Here is a 16,325-nt window from a genome sequence, read left to right as displayed (position 1 = left end):
AGGGGGATCAGTGGGGCTGGGAGAGACCATTCACAGTGAGAGGGGGGGTCAGTGGGGCTGGGAGAGACCATTCACAGTGAGAGGGGGGGTCAGTGGGGCTGGGAGAGACTCTGTGGGGCTGAGAGAGACCATTCATAGCGTGAGGAGGGGGTCAGTGGGGCTGGGAGAGACCCTGTGGGGCTGGGAGAGACCATTCATAGCGGGGGAGGGGGTCAGTGGGGCTGGGAGAGACCATTCATAGCGGGGGGGGGGGGGGTCAGTGGGGCTGGGAGAGACTCTGTCGGGCTGGGAGAGACCATTCATAGCGGGGGGGGGTGTCAGTGGGGCTGGGAGAGACTCTGTGGGGCTGGGAGAGACCATTCACGGCAAGAGGGGGGATCAGTGGGACTGGGAGAGACCATTCATAGCGGGGGGGGGGGGGGTCAGTGGGGCTGGGAGAGACTCTGTGGGGCTGGGAGAGACCATTCACGGCAAGAGGGGGGATCAGTGGGACTGGGAGAGACCATTCATAGCGGGGGTGTCAGTGGGGCTGGGACAGACCATTCATAGCGTGAGGAGGGGATCAGTGGGGCTGGGACAGACCACAGCGGGAGAGGGGGTCAGTGGGAGACACCATTTCTCATGCGGGGGCTCAATAAAGCTGGGAAGGACCATTCCAAAAGGGGGAATCAGTGGGGTGAGGGCAAGACCATTCCCCCTGTGGAGAGGGGAGGTGGGGGGGGGGGGTCTATGGGGTGAGCAAGGGAGAGACCATTCCCCCTCCTTGGGGGTGTTCCAGTGGGTCTGGGAGAGACCATTCTCCAGTGGAGGGGTGACCGTGGGGCTGGGAGACACCATTCCCCACACGGGGGGGAGTCAGTGGGGCGAGGTACAGACCATGGGGGGGTGTTCGTGGGGCGCCCCATGGCTCTGTCCCCCATCTCCAGGCCCCCCCACCCCCCAACAAGAACAGACCACCCCCCCCAGTGGGGCCGCAGCCCCCCAAAGACGCTCCAGCCTCTGTACAGCGTTTATTGCGGGCGGGGGGCTCTGCTCGCTTGGGGCCGGGGGGGGCCCAGACCCCTCCAGCACCCGTGGGTGCCTTCGCCAGCAGCTGGGGTGGGGGGCACGATGGCCGCGGGGAGGGGGCGGCCGTGGCCGGGGGTCCCGGCGCGGCCCGGCGCGGCCCAGCATGGCGCGGCACACGGCACATGGCGCACGGCACATGGCGCACGGCGGACGAAGCGCAGGCAGCGGGCGGGGGGCACAGGCGAAGCTGCGGGGTGGGCCGGGATGGGGGCCGGTGCCCGGTGCCAGCTAACTGGTGCCCAGCGGGAAGGTGGGCGAGTGGCGCTCGGTGCCGATGGGGCGCGAGGGCACCTCGGAGAAGCCGACGTGTCGCCGCTCTGCGGAGAGAAACGGGGTGGTCAGCACCGGGCACGGCGGGGATGGGGAAGGGGAGGTGGCAGCCCACCGCACGTACCCCCGGTGCCACCGTCCTGTTCCTGGCCCGGCTCCTCCTCGTCACCCTCCGCTCCCTCGGGGTCCTCGGGGATCTCGGACACTGTCAGCGACTTCAGGTCCTCCTCGCGCTCGTCGATGCCGCCGGCGAACGACACCTTCTGCCCGCCTGCGGCGACCAGCAGCACGGTGGCCCCGGGGACCCGCAGCGTGAGGTGACCCCGCTGGGACGCGGGGGGGACGCGGCCCCGAGCCCCGGTGCCCACCCGGCAGCGGGCGAGTGAGCAGCCACGTCCCCTCGCTGTCCTTGTGTCCCCATCTTCCTGCCCTCCACCATCCCTCCACCACCTCGTCCCCTCGCCGTCCCCATCCTCCTGCCATCCCTGTCCTGCTGTCCCCATCCTCCTGCCCCCCTCCATCCTCATCCCTCCATCACCCCGTCCCCTCGCTGTCCCTGTGTCCCCACCATCCCCATCCTCCTGCTGTCCCCATCCTCCTGCCCTCCACCATCCCTCCACCACCTCGTCCCCTCGCCGTCCCCATCCTCCTGCCCCCCTTCCCGCCGTGTCTGTCCTCCTGCCATCCCTCTGTCCCCCCCATCCCCATCCTCCTGCCATCCCTGTCCTGCTGTCCCCATCCTCCTGCTCCCTGCCACCCTCATCCCTCCACCACCTCGTCCCCTCGCTGTCCCCATCCTCCTGCCACCCCTCCCCGCCGTGTCTGTCCTCCTGCCATCCCTCTGTCCTCCCCATCCCCATCCATCCCTCTGTCCTCCCCATCCCCATCCATCCCTCTGTCCTCCCCATCCCCATCCATCCCTGTCCCTCCATCCCCATCCATCCCTCTGTCCCCCCCATCCCCATCCTTCTGCTGTCCCCATCCTCCTGCCATCCCTGCCCTGCTGTCCCCATCCTCCTGCCCCCCTCCATCCTCATCCCTCCATCACCCTGTCCCCTCGCTGTCCCTCTGTCCCCCCCATCCCCATCCCGTTACCTTTCCGCTTGTGCGCCTTGAGCCCGGCGGGGAAGTAGCTGCGCTCGGCTCTGCCCTGGCTCCCCGGGGCTGCCCGGGCGGGGGTCGATGAGGCCGGGGAACGGCGAGGCACGCCCGGCACCGGAGCACCGCCGGAGCCCGGCAGCGCCGCGTCAGACAGCGGCCGGGGGTCGGGCTGGCGTCACCCGGCCCCGCGGGGGACGGGGACACGGCCCGGCGGGGCAGCGTGGTGGCCTCGCAGCCCTGGCACACGCCTTGTCCTCGCCCGAGGGCTACAGGGGGTGGTGGTCCCCGTCCCCATCTCCCCGCGACCCCCAGGCTCCGGCAATCTTGTCCCCATACACCCGGAGCTTCTGGTCCCCGTGTCCCCGCATCCCCGGGGCTCTGCCACCTCTGTGTCTGTCACCCCGTGTCCCCACGCCTCGTGGGCCCCTGGGCTCTGGCAGCGCCACGTCCCCATCCCCCCAAAATTCCAGCAAATCACCGCACCCCCACATCCCTTGGGCTCCAGGATCTCCCTCCCCATGTCCCTGCGGCAGCCCCATCCCCGCATCCCCCGGGGCTCCGGCTGCCCCATCCCCGCATCCCCCGGGGCTCCGGCTGCCCCATCCCCTCATCCCCGGCTGCCCCATCCCCGCATCCCCCGGGGCTCCGGCTGCCCCATCCCCGCATCCCCGGGGCTCCGGCTGCCCCAGCCCCGCATCCCCGGGGCTCCGGCTGCCCCATCCCCGCATCCCCGGCTGTCCCATCCCCGCATCCCCGGCTGCCCCATCCCCGCATCCCCGGCTGCCCCATCCCCGCATCCCCGGGGCACCGGCTGCCCCATCCCCGCATCCCCCGGGGCTCCGGCTGCCCCATCCCCGCATCCCCCGGGGCTCCGGCTGCCCCATCCCCGCATCCCCGGGGCACCGGCTGCCCCATCCCCGCATCCCCCGGGGCTCTGGCTGCCCCATCCCCGCATCCCCGGCTGCCCCATCCCCGCATCTCCGGGGCTCCGGCTGCCCCATCCCCGCGTCCTCCGCTCCCCTCACCGGACTCGAGGGCACTGTCGGGGTCGCAGCTGTCATCGGGCTCCCCGTCGGAGCTGTCCCCTCCGCCCATGCCGCTCTCCAGGTGGGACTGCACGATGCGCTGCACCGCTGCGGGGACGCCGGTGTCACCGGTGTCACCGGGAGCACCGGGGTGTCCCCCCCGGCCCCCGCGCTGCCCCCGTGCCGCCGGTGCCCCCGCGGGCGGTACCTTTGAGCGAGGGCGGGGTGTAGGCACACGGGTTGGTCCTCTTTGGTTTGAGCAGGCAGCCCTCGCCCGATGAGCGCTGCGGGGGGAGCGACATCGGGATAAGGGTGGGGGGTCCCTGGTGTCCCCACGGGGGTCACCGAGGCCCCGGGAAAGCCGGGAACCCCCCGGCGAGGTGGGGGGGCTGCGATGGGGGTCTCGCAGTGGAGATGACACCCAGCCCTCCCCAGCAAGGAGGTCCCTGCTAAGGAGATGTGGCGCTGGGGACACCACGATGGGACCCTGTGTTGGGGACACTGAGGTGGGGACCTTGAAATGGGGATGGGGTATTGGGGACACCATCCTGAGGACGCTTCTGTGGGGACCTTGCCATGGGGACCCTGTGTTGTGGACTGCCATGATGGGGACACTGCCTTGGGGACATTGCTCTGGGGTCCCCATGATGGGGACACTGCCTTGAGGACGTGGCACTGGGGGTCCCCATGATGGGGACACTGCCATGAGGACGTGGCATTGGGGGTCCCCACGATGGGACACTGCCTTGGGGACATGGCACGGGGTCCCCACGATGGGGACACTGCCATGAGGACGTGGCATTGGGGGTCCCCACGATGGGACACTGCCTTGGGGACATGGCACGGGGTCCCCACGATGGGACACTGCCTTGGGGACATTGCTCTGGGGTCCCCATGATGGGGACACTGCCTTGGGGACATGTTTTTGCGCTGCCCCTGCTGGTGACCCTGTTACGGAGACCTTGTTTTTGGGACCAAAAACCACAACGGGGACCCCTCCACGGGGATGTGGCACTGGGGACACAGAACTGGGGACACCGGGGGGGTGACACCCCGCGCCGGTCACGCGCTGCTTTGCACCGCGGCCAAACCCCACAGCCTGGCTGGGCTCCATGTCCCCGGCGCCGTGTGCCCGTGCCGGGAAGGAACCGATAAGCTCCGGACGCCGGGGCCGGGCCCCGATAACCCCCCCGGGGGACACGGGACGGGGGAGCGGGGCTGTGTCGGGGGTCCCGGCGCCCACTCACCTGGTAGGGCAGGTTCTCGTCCTCTGTGTCAGCGGCGCCGGGGAGAGAAGAGTGAGCGGGACACGGGCACCCAGCGGGGTCGGGCAGGGTCCTGCCCCACTCCCGGACCCCCTCCAGGGGTTACTCTGCCCGCCGGGGACCCGCGTCCCCTCCGTGCCACCCCCTTCCTTATGTGACACTCCGTCCCCTCCCTGCCACCCTCACTCTTGCCAGACATCCCATTCCACAGGTGACACAACATCCCGACCCCGCCACGTCCCCTCCCGGCCACCGTGTCCCACCCCAGACACCATGTCCCCTCCCAGACACCGTGTCCCATCCCTGCCACCGTGTCCCATCCCTGCCTCCGTGTCCCACCCCAGACACCGTGTCCCACCCCAGACACCATGCAGGACAGACACCGTGTACCACCCCAGACACCGTGTCCCATCCCTGCCACCATGTCCCATCCCCGCCACCATGTCCCATCCCTGCCTCCGTGTCCCCTCCCTGCCACCATGTCCCATCCCTGCCACCGTGTCCCACCCCAGACACCGTGTCCCCTCCCAGACACCGTGTCCCATCCCTGCCACCGTGTCCCACCCCAGACACCGTGTCCCCTTCCAGACACCGTGTCCCACCCCAGACACCGTGTCCCCTCCCTGCCACCATGTCCCATCCCTGCCTCCGTGTCCCCTCCCTGCCTCCGTGTCCCCTCCCCGCCACCGTGTCCCAGCCCAGACACCGTGTCCCCTCCCAGACACCGTGTCCCATCCCCGCCACCGCCTCCCGTCCCTGGAGCAGACGTGCCCCGGCCCCGCTCACCTGGCGAGGAGTGTTCGGAGAGCTGGAAGAGCATGGCCGGCGTGGGCCTCCGCCGGCGGATCTGGGGCACAGCGGGGTGTCACCGGCTGGGTGGGGACGCCCCGGGTCCCCTGTCCCCTGCCCTGCGCCCCAGGGACACGTGTCTGCACGTGTGTGAGCGTGTGTGCGCCTGTGGGTGCAGGGCCACAAACCCACCCGGCACGGGGTCCCCGGGGTGTCCCCGGTGCATCCCAGCCCCACACCAGCTCCTCCCGGAGGGACTTTGGGTCCGGCGTGTGCTGGGGACTTCCCCTCGGATCAGGGACAACCGGCGGGGGTGGCTGTACCGACTCCGAGGGCATCCTGTCCCCTTCATCCCATCCCTGTCCTCATGCTGTGCCGTCTGTCTCTTCCCTTCCCTGCTCTCCTGTCCCTGTCCCTGTCCCCCTGTCACAACTCTCCCTGTGCGGGTCCGCAGCTTCCACGGGGACCTCGGAGCTCTCTCGTCCTGTCCCCATCTCTCCCTCAGCCTTTCTGTGTCCCCCACGCAGTCCCGTCCGGTCTGTCCCTCCCGTCCCATGCCCTGCCCACTGCGACCCCCCTTATCCTGCTCTGCCGGTCCCATCGTCTTCCTCCTGTCCCCTCTGTCCCTTCCGATCTCCCCCTGGATCCATCCCCTCCCTCCCTCCCTCTGTCCCCTCCCACCGCCTCCTTGTCCCATCCCATTTGTCCCAACGCATTCCCCCACGTCCCCTCTGTCCCTTACATTCCCTGCCTCGTCCCCTGTGTCCCCTCCGATCCATCTTGTCCCATCCCCTGCCTCGTCCCCTCTGTCCCCTCCGATCCCCCGTGTCCCATTCCCTGCCTTGTCCCCTCCGATCCCCCGTGTCCCATCCCCTGCCTCGTTCCCTGTGTCCCCTCCGATCCCCCGTGTCCCATCCCCTGCCTCGTCCCCTCCGATCCCCCTTGTCCTGCTCTCCCGGTCCCATCCCGTCCCTCCCGTCCCCTTCAATCCCCCTTGTCCCATCCCCTCCCTCCTGTCCCACTCCGTCCCCATCCCGTCCCCGCTGTCCCCGTCCTCCCTCCAGCACCCTCGGGCTCTCCGGTGTCCCCCTCCCGTCCCACGCGGCCGTTCCGGGGGTCCCTCCTTGCCCCGGGGTCACCGGCAGCGCTTTGCCCGGCAGGGAGGAGGGACCCCCGGGCTGGCCCCGCTCCCCGCTCCCCTCTCCCCGTCCCCGCTCCCCTCTCACCATCTCCACGGCGCGGGGGTCCAGGTTGCTGGGGGGGGCCGGCACCGAGAACTGGATCTTCTTGCGCTCCTTGGGGTCCATGGCCTTGGCCGGGAGTCACCGGAGCCGGGGGAGGGGGGGGGGGTCTCTGCCACCGGTACCGAGCGGAGTTCGGTGGCACCCGGGGCTCGGTACGACGAGGAATGAGAGTGGCGGGAGGTGGGGAAGGCAGAGCCGGTGAGGAGGAGGAGGAGGAGGAGGAAGGAGAGGGAGGGAGGACACGTCTTCCTACCAGGAGCTGAATTATTCATTCCCCCCCTCCCCGGGCAGGGGGGCCGAGGCCGCGGTAATGAGTCCTTGGGGAGCCCCCCAGGGGGTTCAGCCAACCTGTGGGGGGTCCTTAACCCCTTCCCTGCCGCGGGGGACCCCACCTGCCGTGGCCGGTTGCGTTGGGACAGGGACGGGTGGCTCCATAGGTGTCCCTGTTCCTTATGCCTGAGTGTCCCCAGAGGTGGGGGGCAGGGGACAGAGGGGACAGCGGCTGCCATCCCTTTGTGGGCAGCGGCAAAATTCCCCCCACCGGCTGCTCTGTGCCGCACGGGACGGGGCCACCGCTCTGGAGGGAGTGGGGAGAGAGGGGGGACTCCCAAAACATCCCATCCCCCATGTGCCCCCCACCCCAAGCTGCAGCCCCCCGGGATGTCGAGGCTGCGGGAGCTGCGTCTTCACCCAGGGCTGTGCCCACCTGGCCGGGTTTTTCCCCATCTTTTGGAGATTTTCCCCATCTTTTGGAGATTTTCCCCATAGAAAATCCCGCGGGACATAAAATGTTCCCCCTGGGGAAGGAAGAGGTGGGGGGGGTTCATCCTGCACATTCCAGGCAGGGAACGAGGGACATCGAGGCACCTCTCCTGGCCTCACCCAAGGGACACAACCAGGGGGTCCCCACGCAGGGGGACAGCGGCGTGGGCAGCAGCCGGAGCGGTGGCTCGTCCCCTCCTGGGATGTCCCCGGGGCGGTGTCGATGGGAGCGGCCTCTGAGCAGGAACGAGGAAGGGGGAGCTGGGAACTGGCTCCGTCCCCCGGATCTCCCGGTGCTCCAACGGCTGCGGGTGGCCGTGGGCCAGCAGCCACCGCTCCAGCAAAATATTTACCCGAGTGGCACCGAGCCATGGACCAGCCTCCCGCCCGCCCGGCACCACGCGGCAAAGCTCGGCAAAACACGGCACGGCCCGGCTCTGGGTGGCAAATCCTGGCTCTGGGTGACAAATCCTGGCTCTGGGTGGCAAATCCTGGCTCTGGGTGGCAAATCTCGGCTCTGGGTGGCGAAGGCCAACTCTAGGTGACAAAGTCCAGCTCTGGGCAAGAAATCTTGGATCGGCGTGACGAATCTTGGCTCTGTGTGACAAAGCCGGGCTCTGGGTGACAAAACGTGTCTCCGGGTGACAAACTTGTGGCTGTGGCACAGCGCAGTGACCAGTCGGGTGGGGACAAATCTGGGACAGGCGTCAGCAGAGCCCAGTGTTCCTCATGGAGAGCAAAATCTGGGGACAAGGTGAGGGGTCCCTCGGTCACCCTTGTCCCCTGGCTGGCCCTGTGCCGGGTGTCCCCCGTGCCAGGCTCCGAGCACCGTCCCCATCCCAGGACCCGGAGTCGTTATGGCAACAGGTTCCCGGGCTCCATCCCGCTGCTGTTCCCGCTTCTCCCACCCACGAAGACGCCGTGTGAGGGGGTGGCCGGGCCCCCTCCCCTCCCTGCGCTGCGGCAGCGCCGGCACCCGCAGCCCCCCGGGATCGGCAGGCGCCGCCCGCGCCCGCGCCCACGCAGCGTCACCCGCGGGTGGCACCTGCAGCGTGGCACGGGGGATTGGGGGGGGGTCCGCAACACGGGGGCACCTTCCAGGCACACGTGTGGCACACATGGCCCCGCTCGTCGCCGGGACAGCACCCGTGCCGTGCCCGTCCCCGTGCCCGTGCCGTGCCCGTCCCCGTGCCCGTGCCGCGGTGCCGCGGGGGCTGCAGCTCCGCGCAGCAGCGAATCCTCCCGCAGAGAAGAGAGAGTAAAAATAGCAGCGGGTTGAGGGAAGAAGAGCTCGCCCCCCGCCAGCGGGCAGCGGCGAGGAGCCTGAGCGCACCGCGGAGCCCGCGGCGCGGCATCACGGGGGCAGAGGGTGCGGGGATGGAGCGCGGTGGGCACAAGATGGGACGGGGCGTCGTGGTGCGGGGGGCACGCCAGGGACGGAGCGTGGTGGGGACAGGGTGGCACGGGGACAGGGTGTGCTGGGGGTGGGACACCGCGGGGACAGGGTGTGCTGGGGTGGAGCATCGTGCCCAGCGGGGTCTCATGGGGACGAAGAGCTCCAGGGATGGGCCATCGTGGGGACAGGGATTGCTGGGGGTGGAGCGTGGTGGGGACAGGGTCTCATGGGGGCAAAGAGCCCCAGGGGTGGAGCGTGGTGGGGACAGGGTCCCAGGAGGATGAAGTGTCCCAGGGGTGGATCATGGTGGGGACAGGGTCCCAGGAGGATGAAGTGTTCCAGAGGTGGAGCGTGGTGGGGACAGGGTCCCAGGAGGATGAAGTGCCCCAGGGATGGATCATGGTGGGGACAGGGTCCCACGAGGATGAAGTGTCCCAGGGGTGGATCATGGTGGGGACAGTGTGTGGTGGGTGTGGAGCATGGTGGGGACAGGGTCTCATGGGGACAAAGTGCCCCGAGGATGGGGCCATCGTGGGGACAGACAGGGTGTGCTGGGGGTGGAGCATGGTGTGGACAGGGTCCCACGAGGATGAATTGTCCCAGGGGTGGAGCGTGGTGGGGACAGGATGTGTGGGGGGTGGAGCGTGGTGGGGACAGGGTCCCACGGGGTTGAAATGTCCTAGAGGTGGAGCGTGGTGGGGACAGGGTCCCAGGAGGATGAAGTACCCCAGGGATGGAGCGTGGTGGGGACAGGGTGTGCTGGGTGTGGATCATGGTGGGGACAGGGTCCCAGGAGGATGAAGTGCCCCAGAGGTGGAGCGTGGTGGGGACAGGGTCCCACGGGGTTGAAATGTCCCAGAGGTGGAGCGTGGTGGGGACAGGGTCCCAGGAGGACGAAGTGTCCCAGGGATGGATCATGGTGGGGACAGTGTCCCACGAGGATGAAGTGCCCCAGGGGTGGAGCGTGGTGGGGACAGGATGTGCCAGGGACAGTGTCGTGGTGACGGGGTACACCAGGGACAAGGTGCCACGGGGACAGGACCCTCCTGGGACAGGACACCGCAGGGACAGGGCCTTGCAGGGACAAACACACCGTGGGGACGATCGCACGGCCCAAGGGTGAGTGCCGGGGGGACGTGGCCACAGGATGGGTGAGGGGCGTGCTGGAGGTGCCGGGACCCCCGCGCCGTGCCCTTCACCCCGCTATCCCCCTCCGGGCCCCCCGTTCTGCCCTGCGGGGATGTCCCTCACCCCGCTCCCGGGTGTCCCCTCCCAGCTGAGCCCCCCGAGCCGCCCCTCGCACCCCAAAACCACCCCGTGGGTGCAGCAGCCCCCCCCCCCCCGGAGCTGCAGCGGGGGCCGGTGCTCCCCTGGGTGCAGAGGAGATGCCGGGAGTGGGAACGCGCGTGGGAGCAGAGCACGCGTGGGAGCCCGAGGGGGCGGTGGGAGGGAGCAGGGGGCTTAACCCCTTCACTGCTGGGGGGCTGCAGAGGGGAAGGGGGCCTGGGAGGGACCTTCCCAAAATGGGGCTTTAAAGGGGGGGGCTGGGGAAAAGGCACCCGCTGCCCTACTCAGGGACACTGGGCAGCACTGGGGGGTGCGGTGGGGAAACTGAGGCAGGACTGGGGGGGCTGCACCCCTATAACCATCGGGGGGCTCCAATCCCGTGCCTTTAGCATGATGTGGGGTGGTCTGCCACCCCCTATCCCAAAAAGCGCGGGGGCTCCCGCGGCGGCAGGAGGAGGGACCGTGTCCCTGGATGTCCCCACAGCTGGCAGGACAGGGGTGGCCGCGTCCCCAGCACGACGAGGAGGAGGAGGAGGAGGAGGAGGAAGAAGAGGAGGAGGAGTGGCACCCCTGAACCCCCAACGGGGCGGGCAGGGGGGCTGCATCCCCCCCAGCCCCTCCGGGCCTCGGCAGCGCCGTGTGCCGCGGTGGCAGATGTCACTGCCGAGGCTGGCGTGGCCAGGCTGGCACGGCCACCCGCGGCTGGCACGGCCGCGTGGGCCGGGCAGCGACTCGGGGGCTTTGGCACAGGGCGGCCGGAGCGGAGCCAGGGGACCATGCCCAGCCTTGCACCCACACCACGCGTGGAATTTGGGGGGTCCTGGGGGGTCCTGGGGGGTGGGCACCCACCCAAGCAGCGGCTGTGCTGGTTTGGGGGGGTTCATGCACACGCAGCCCGGTGCCAGGGTGTGCCCGGAGCAGGAGGGGCTGAACGGGAAAAACCTTGAGGGGGAAATCCTGGGAGGATAAAAAGGGGGAATGTGGGGGGCGGAAAAATCTGGGGGTGTTCCAGGAGGTGAGACTCGGGGGGGGGGGGGGGTCATGGCGTGCCTCAGTTTACCCACCTGTAGCACTTACCCCGCTACAACCTGAAGCCTCACCCACCCCTTTTCCCTGCGGAAGGTGGGACCCCAAAAAATCCTAAAACTCATCCCGGTGCCCCCACGGAGCCCTGGCAGGGTGGGCTGAAGGGGGGCTCCCCCCCAGCCCATCGCTGACCCCCCCCGGGCTGGGCTGGGGTGGGGGTCCCGGCCGCCAGCGCGGAGCAGTTCGCTGCCTCCATTCCCAGAAGAAAGGCTAAAGTTAAAACATCTGTTAATTTATAAACCAATTTAACCATGACTGGTTAATAAATAGCTGCCAGCTGGCACCCCCCACCCCACCCCGCGCCGGCCAGGGGGGGCCGGGGGGCACAGCCGGGCTGGCCGCGCTCCCGCAGCCCCCCGGGCACCGTCCCCTGTCCCCGCGGGGCGTGGGGGGTCCCGGGGGGCGTGGGGGGGTCCCGGGGGGTATGGAGGGGTCCCGGGGGGTGTGGGGGGTCCCGGGGGGCGTGCGGGGGTCCCGGGGGGCGTGGGGGGGTCCCGGGGGGTATGGAGGGGTCCCGGGGGGCGTGCGGGGGTCCCGGGGGGTATGGAGGGGTCCCGGGGGGCGTGGGGGGGTCCCGGGGGGTATGGGGGGGTCCCGGGGGGCGTGGGGGGGTCCCGGGGGGTATGGAGGGGTCCCCGCGGGGCGTGGGGAGGGGACACGGCCAGGAGGGTCCCCACGGGGCGCGGGGGGGGGCGGTGCCCACGGGGGGCTCCAGTCACGCGGGGGGAGGGGGTCCCGCTGCCAGGGGGGGTTCGGGGAGGGGGGAGGGGACAGGAGGGAGGAGCCTGGAGGGGGCGTGCATGTGTGTGCGTGTGTGTTCATGTGTGTGCATGTGTGTGCATGTGTGTGCGTGTGTGTGCGTGTGTGTGCGTGTGTGTTCATGTGTGTTCATGTGTGTGCGTGTGTGTGCGTGTGTGTGCGTGTGTGTGTTCATGTGTGTGCTCATGTGTGTTCATGTGTGTGTGCATGTGTGTGCATGTGTTCATGCGTGTTCATGTGTGTGCGTGTGCATGCGTGCGTGCGCACGTGTGTGTGCACGTGCGTGTCTGTGTACATGTGCGTGGGTGTGCATGTGTGTGTGCATGTGTGTGTTTATGTGTGTGTGTGTGTATGTGTGTGCACGTGCGTGTGTGTGCCAGGGCTGTGCACATCCACACACATGTGCCAGCGTGTTCATGCGTGTGCATCCATGCATGTGCAGGACTGTGTACATCTGTACATGTGTGCCAGGCGTTTTCATACGTGTGCACCCATGTGTGCATCCACGTGTGTCCCAGGGCTGTGCTCATCCATACCTGTGTGCCAGGCGTGTTCATGCATGTGCATCCACATGTGTGTTCATGCGTGTGTCAGGTCTGTGCATATCCACATGTCTGTGCCAGGCGTGTTCATGCGTGTGCATCCATGTGTGTACCAGGACTGTGTACATCTGTACATGTGTGCCAGGCATTTTCATGTGTGTGCACCCACGTCTGTGCTCATGCGTGTGCCAGGGCTGTGTACATCCACACACGTGTGCCAGGCGTGTTCATGCGTGTGCATCCATGTGTGTGCATCCACATGTGTGCCAGGGCTGTGCACATCCGCACGCATGTGCCAGCCGTGTTCACGCATGTGCTCACGTGTGTGCCAGGGCTGTGCACATCCACACACGTGTGTGCCAGGCGTGTTCACGCACGTGCTCATTCATATGCCAGGGCCGTGCACATCCACACACGTGTGTGCCAGGCGTGTTCATGCATGTGCTCATGCACGTGCCAGGACCGTGTGCTCACGCATGTGCCAGGGCTGTGCACATCCACACACATGTGCCAGGCGTGTTCACGTGTGTGCTCACGCGTGTGCCAGGGCGGGACAGGGCCCGGTGCCGGCGGCGGCGCCCGACACGTGTCGCGGTCGCGGTGTAATTTGTCCCGTGACGCCGGGCAGCTCGAGGTTTGTATTTAATTACAGCGATGGCGCCAACCCCAGCTCACCCTTCTCCATCAATAATGCATGCGTTTGTGTTTATCGCTGCTTAATTAATCTGCGCTTACGACAATTAAAGGCTCCCAAAATCCCCCACGGTGGCAGCGGGGAGCGGCTGCGCCGGGCTGGCGCGGTGGCGGTGCCAGCCTGGCCGTGGTGCCAAGGAGGTCACCGTGGTGGTGTGGTCACCATGATGGCGTGGTCACCCTGAAGTGTGGTCACCCTGGCAGCATGGTCACACTGACGGCATGGTCACCCTGACGGGGTGGTCACCCTGACGGGGTGGTCACCCTGACAGCATTGTCACCCTAGCAGTCACCCTGAAGTGTGGTCACCCTGATGGCGTGGTCAACCCAGCAGCATGGTCACCCTGAAGTGTGGTCACCCTGACAGCATGGTCACCCTGGCAGTCACCCTGAAGTGTGGTCACCATGCTAATGTTGTCACCCTGGCAGCGTGGTCACCCTGAAGTGTGGTCACCCTGATGGCGTGGTCAACCCGGCAATGTGGTCACCCTGAAGTGTGGTCACCATGCTAATGTTTTCACCCTGACAGCATGGTCACCCTGAAGTGTGGTCACCCTGATGGCGTGGTCACCCTGGCAGTCACCCTGAAGTGTGGTCACCATGCTAATGTTGTCACCCTGGCAGCGTGGTCACCCTGAAGTGTGGTCACCCTGATGGCGTGGTCAACCCGGCAGCATGGTCACCCTGAAGTGTGGTCACCCTGACAGCATGGTCACCGTGCCAATGTGGTCACCCTGGTGGCGTGGTCACCCTGGCAATGTGTTCACCCTGACAGTGTGGTCACCCTGACGGCGTTGTCACCCTGATGGCGTGGTCACCCTGGCACCGTGGTCACCCTGGCAGCATGGTCACCATGCCAATGCCGTCACCCTGACGGCATGGTCACCCTGAAGTGTGGTCACCCTGAAGTGTGGTCACCCTGGCACTGTGGTCACCCTGAAGTGTGGTCACCATGCCAATGCCGTCACCCTGACGGCATGGTCACCCTGACAGCATGGTCACCCTGACGGTGTGGTCACCCTGAAGTGTGGTCACCCTGGCAGCGTGGTCACTGTGCTGGCACAGTCACAGTGCTGGTGTGTTGGCAGTGCCAGAGTGGTCGCAGTGCCAATGTGGTCACCGTGGTCACCATGCTGGCATGTGGTGGCATGTGGTCACAGTGCCAATGTGGTCACCGTGGTGCCGGTGTGGTCACCATGCTGGCATGATTACGGTGCCAGTGGCATCACAGTTGTGACGCTGGCACGATCGCGGTGCTGGTGTGGTCACAGTGCTGGTGTCGTCACAGTGCCAGTCTGGTGACCCTTATGGCATGGTCACCGTTCCAGCATGGTCACAGTGTCTGTCTAGTGACCACTCTGGCATGTCCACCATGCCAGCATGTTCACGGTGCCTGTCTGGTGACCATTCTGGCGTGGTCACTGTGCCAGCGTGGTCACCGTGCCTGTCTGGTGACCCTTATGGCATGGTCACGGTGCCAACATGGTCATGGTGCCTGTCTGGTGACCATTCTGGCATGGTCACTGTGCCAGTGTGGTGGCCATCCTGGTGTAGTCACGGTCATGTAGTCACCAGCATGGTCACGGTGCCTGTCTGGTGACCCTTATGGCATGGTCACTGTTCCAGCATGGTTGCGGTGCCTGTCTGGTGACTGTTCTGGTCTGGTCACCATGCCAGTGTGGTGACCTTTCTGGTGTAGTCACAGTGCCAGTGTCCTCACGGTGCCTGTCTGGTGACCTTTCTGGCGTGGTCACTGTGCCAACGTGGTCACCGTTTCTGTCTGGTGACCGTTCTGGCATGGTCACTGTGCCAGTGTGGTTGCCATCCTGGTGTAGTCACGGTCATGTAGTCACCAGCATGGTCACGGTGCCTGTCTGGTGACCCTTATGGTGTGATCACCGTTCCAGCATGTTCACGGTGCCTGTCTGGTGACCATTCTGGAGTGGCCACTGTGCCAGTGTGGTGACCTTTCTGGTGTAGTCACAGTGCCAGTGTCCTCACGGTGCCTGTCTGGTGACCTTTCTGGCGTGGTCACTGTGCCAACGTGGTCACCGTTTCTGTCTGGTGACCATTCTGGTGTGGCCACCATGCCAGCATGGTCATGGTGTCTGTCTGGTGAACATTCTGGTGTGGTCACTGTGCCAGTCTGGTGACCATTCTGGCATGGTCACCGTGCCAGCATGGTCACAGTGCCAGTCTGGTGACCATTGTGGTGTGGCCACCGTGCCAGCATGGTCACGGTGCCTGTCTGGTGACCCTTATGGCATGGTCATGGTGCCAGCATGGTCACGGTGCCAGTCTGGTGACCATTGTGGTGTGGCCACCGTGCCAGCATGGTCACGGTGCCAGTCTGGTGACCCTTATGGCATGGTCACCGTGCCAGCATGGTCACAGTGCCAGTCTGGTGACCATTGTGGTGTGGCCACCGTGCCAGCATGGTCACGGTGCCAGTCTGGTGACCCTTATGGCATGGTCACGGTGCCAGCATGTTCACGGTGCCTGTCTGGTGACCATTCTGGAGTGGCCACTGTGCCAGTGTCCTCACGATACCTGTCTGGTGACCATTCTGGTCTGTCACTGTGCCAGCGTGGTCACGGTGCCTGTCTGGTGACCATTCTGGTCTGTCACTGTGCCAGCGTGGTCACAGTGCCTGTCTGGTGACCATTCTGGTCTGTCACTGTGCCAGCGTGGTCACAGTGCCTGTCTGGTGACCCTTATGCCGTGGTCACCGTGCCGGTGTAGAGCGGTGGCCGGTGACAACCAGCTCAGCTACCCCCAGGTACCCCCATCCTCGAGTGCCAGGAGGATCAAGAGAAGACCCCACACACACATACTTGGGTGCAGCAGCGGGGACCCCCACCCTGCCCTCTCTGCCTCAGTTTCCCAACAAGGAAACCGCCAACACCACCACCACATCCATCACCCCCCTCCATCCCCTACACCCAAACCACCGCCGTTCCTCCTCCGCGCTGCTTTTCCCCAATTTTGCTTTTCCCTGCCCGCTCTGCACGCCCTGGCACCCCGGCTGTGCCCCCCAC

The 16,325-nt window shown here is 66.9% G+C and overlaps 1 protein-coding gene and 1 long non-coding RNA gene across 2 annotated transcripts; one reads left to right on the top strand and one right to left on the bottom strand.

Annotated features, from left to right (window-relative positions):
• Positions 1-997: 997 nt before the first annotated feature.
• On the bottom strand, positions 998-7,045 carry PPP1R1B (protein phosphatase 1 regulatory inhibitor subunit 1B). Its single transcript, XM_077788309.2, has 8 exons — positions 6,745-7,045; positions 5,516-5,576; positions 4,712-4,734; positions 3,673-3,748; positions 3,465-3,572; positions 2,434-2,502; positions 1,463-1,609; positions 998-1,385 (listed from the first exon to the last, which is right to left on the bottom strand). The coding sequence occupies exons 1-8, from the start codon at positions 6,823-6,825 to the stop codon at positions 1,297-1,299; spliced, it is 654 nt and encodes a 217-aa protein (XP_077644435.1). The 5' UTR covers positions 6,826-7,045; the 3' UTR covers positions 998-1,296.
• A 1,716-nt stretch (positions 7,046-8,761) lies between these two features.
• LOC110471936 (uncharacterized) lies at positions 8,762-10,830 on the top strand. Its single transcript, XR_002465667.4, has 3 exons — positions 8,762-8,893; positions 9,938-10,039; positions 10,692-10,830. It is a non-coding gene; the product is annotated as an uncharacterized LOC110471936 (long non-coding RNA).
• Positions 10,831-16,325: the final 5,495 nt, after the last annotated feature.

The sequence above is a fragment of the Lonchura striata genome, chromosome 27, assembly GCF_050655825.1.
Source record: "Lonchura striata isolate lonStrDom1 chromosome 27, ASM5065582v1, whole genome shotgun sequence".
NCBI classification, from domain to species: domain Eukaryota; kingdom Metazoa; phylum Chordata; class Aves; order Passeriformes; family Estrildidae; genus Lonchura; species Lonchura striata.
This window is presented reverse-complemented; position numbering and strand designations above follow the sequence as displayed.

Excerpts from the sequence above, each read along its gene's own strand:
- PPP1R1B (XM_077788309.2), bottom strand. The coding sequence starts at position 6,825 with ATGGACCCCAAGGAGCGCAAGAAGATCCAGTTCTCGGTGCCGGCCCCC. Across the intron at positions 4,735-5,515 it reads CTCCGAACACTCCTCGCCAG|AGGACGAGAACCTGCCCTAC; the intron begins GTGAGCGGGGCC and ends CCGCTGACACAG. Across the intron at positions 2,503-3,464 it reads CGACAGTGCCCTCGAGTCCG|CCCCGGGGAGCCAGGGCAGA; the intron begins GTGAGGGGAGCG and ends CCGCCCGGGCAG.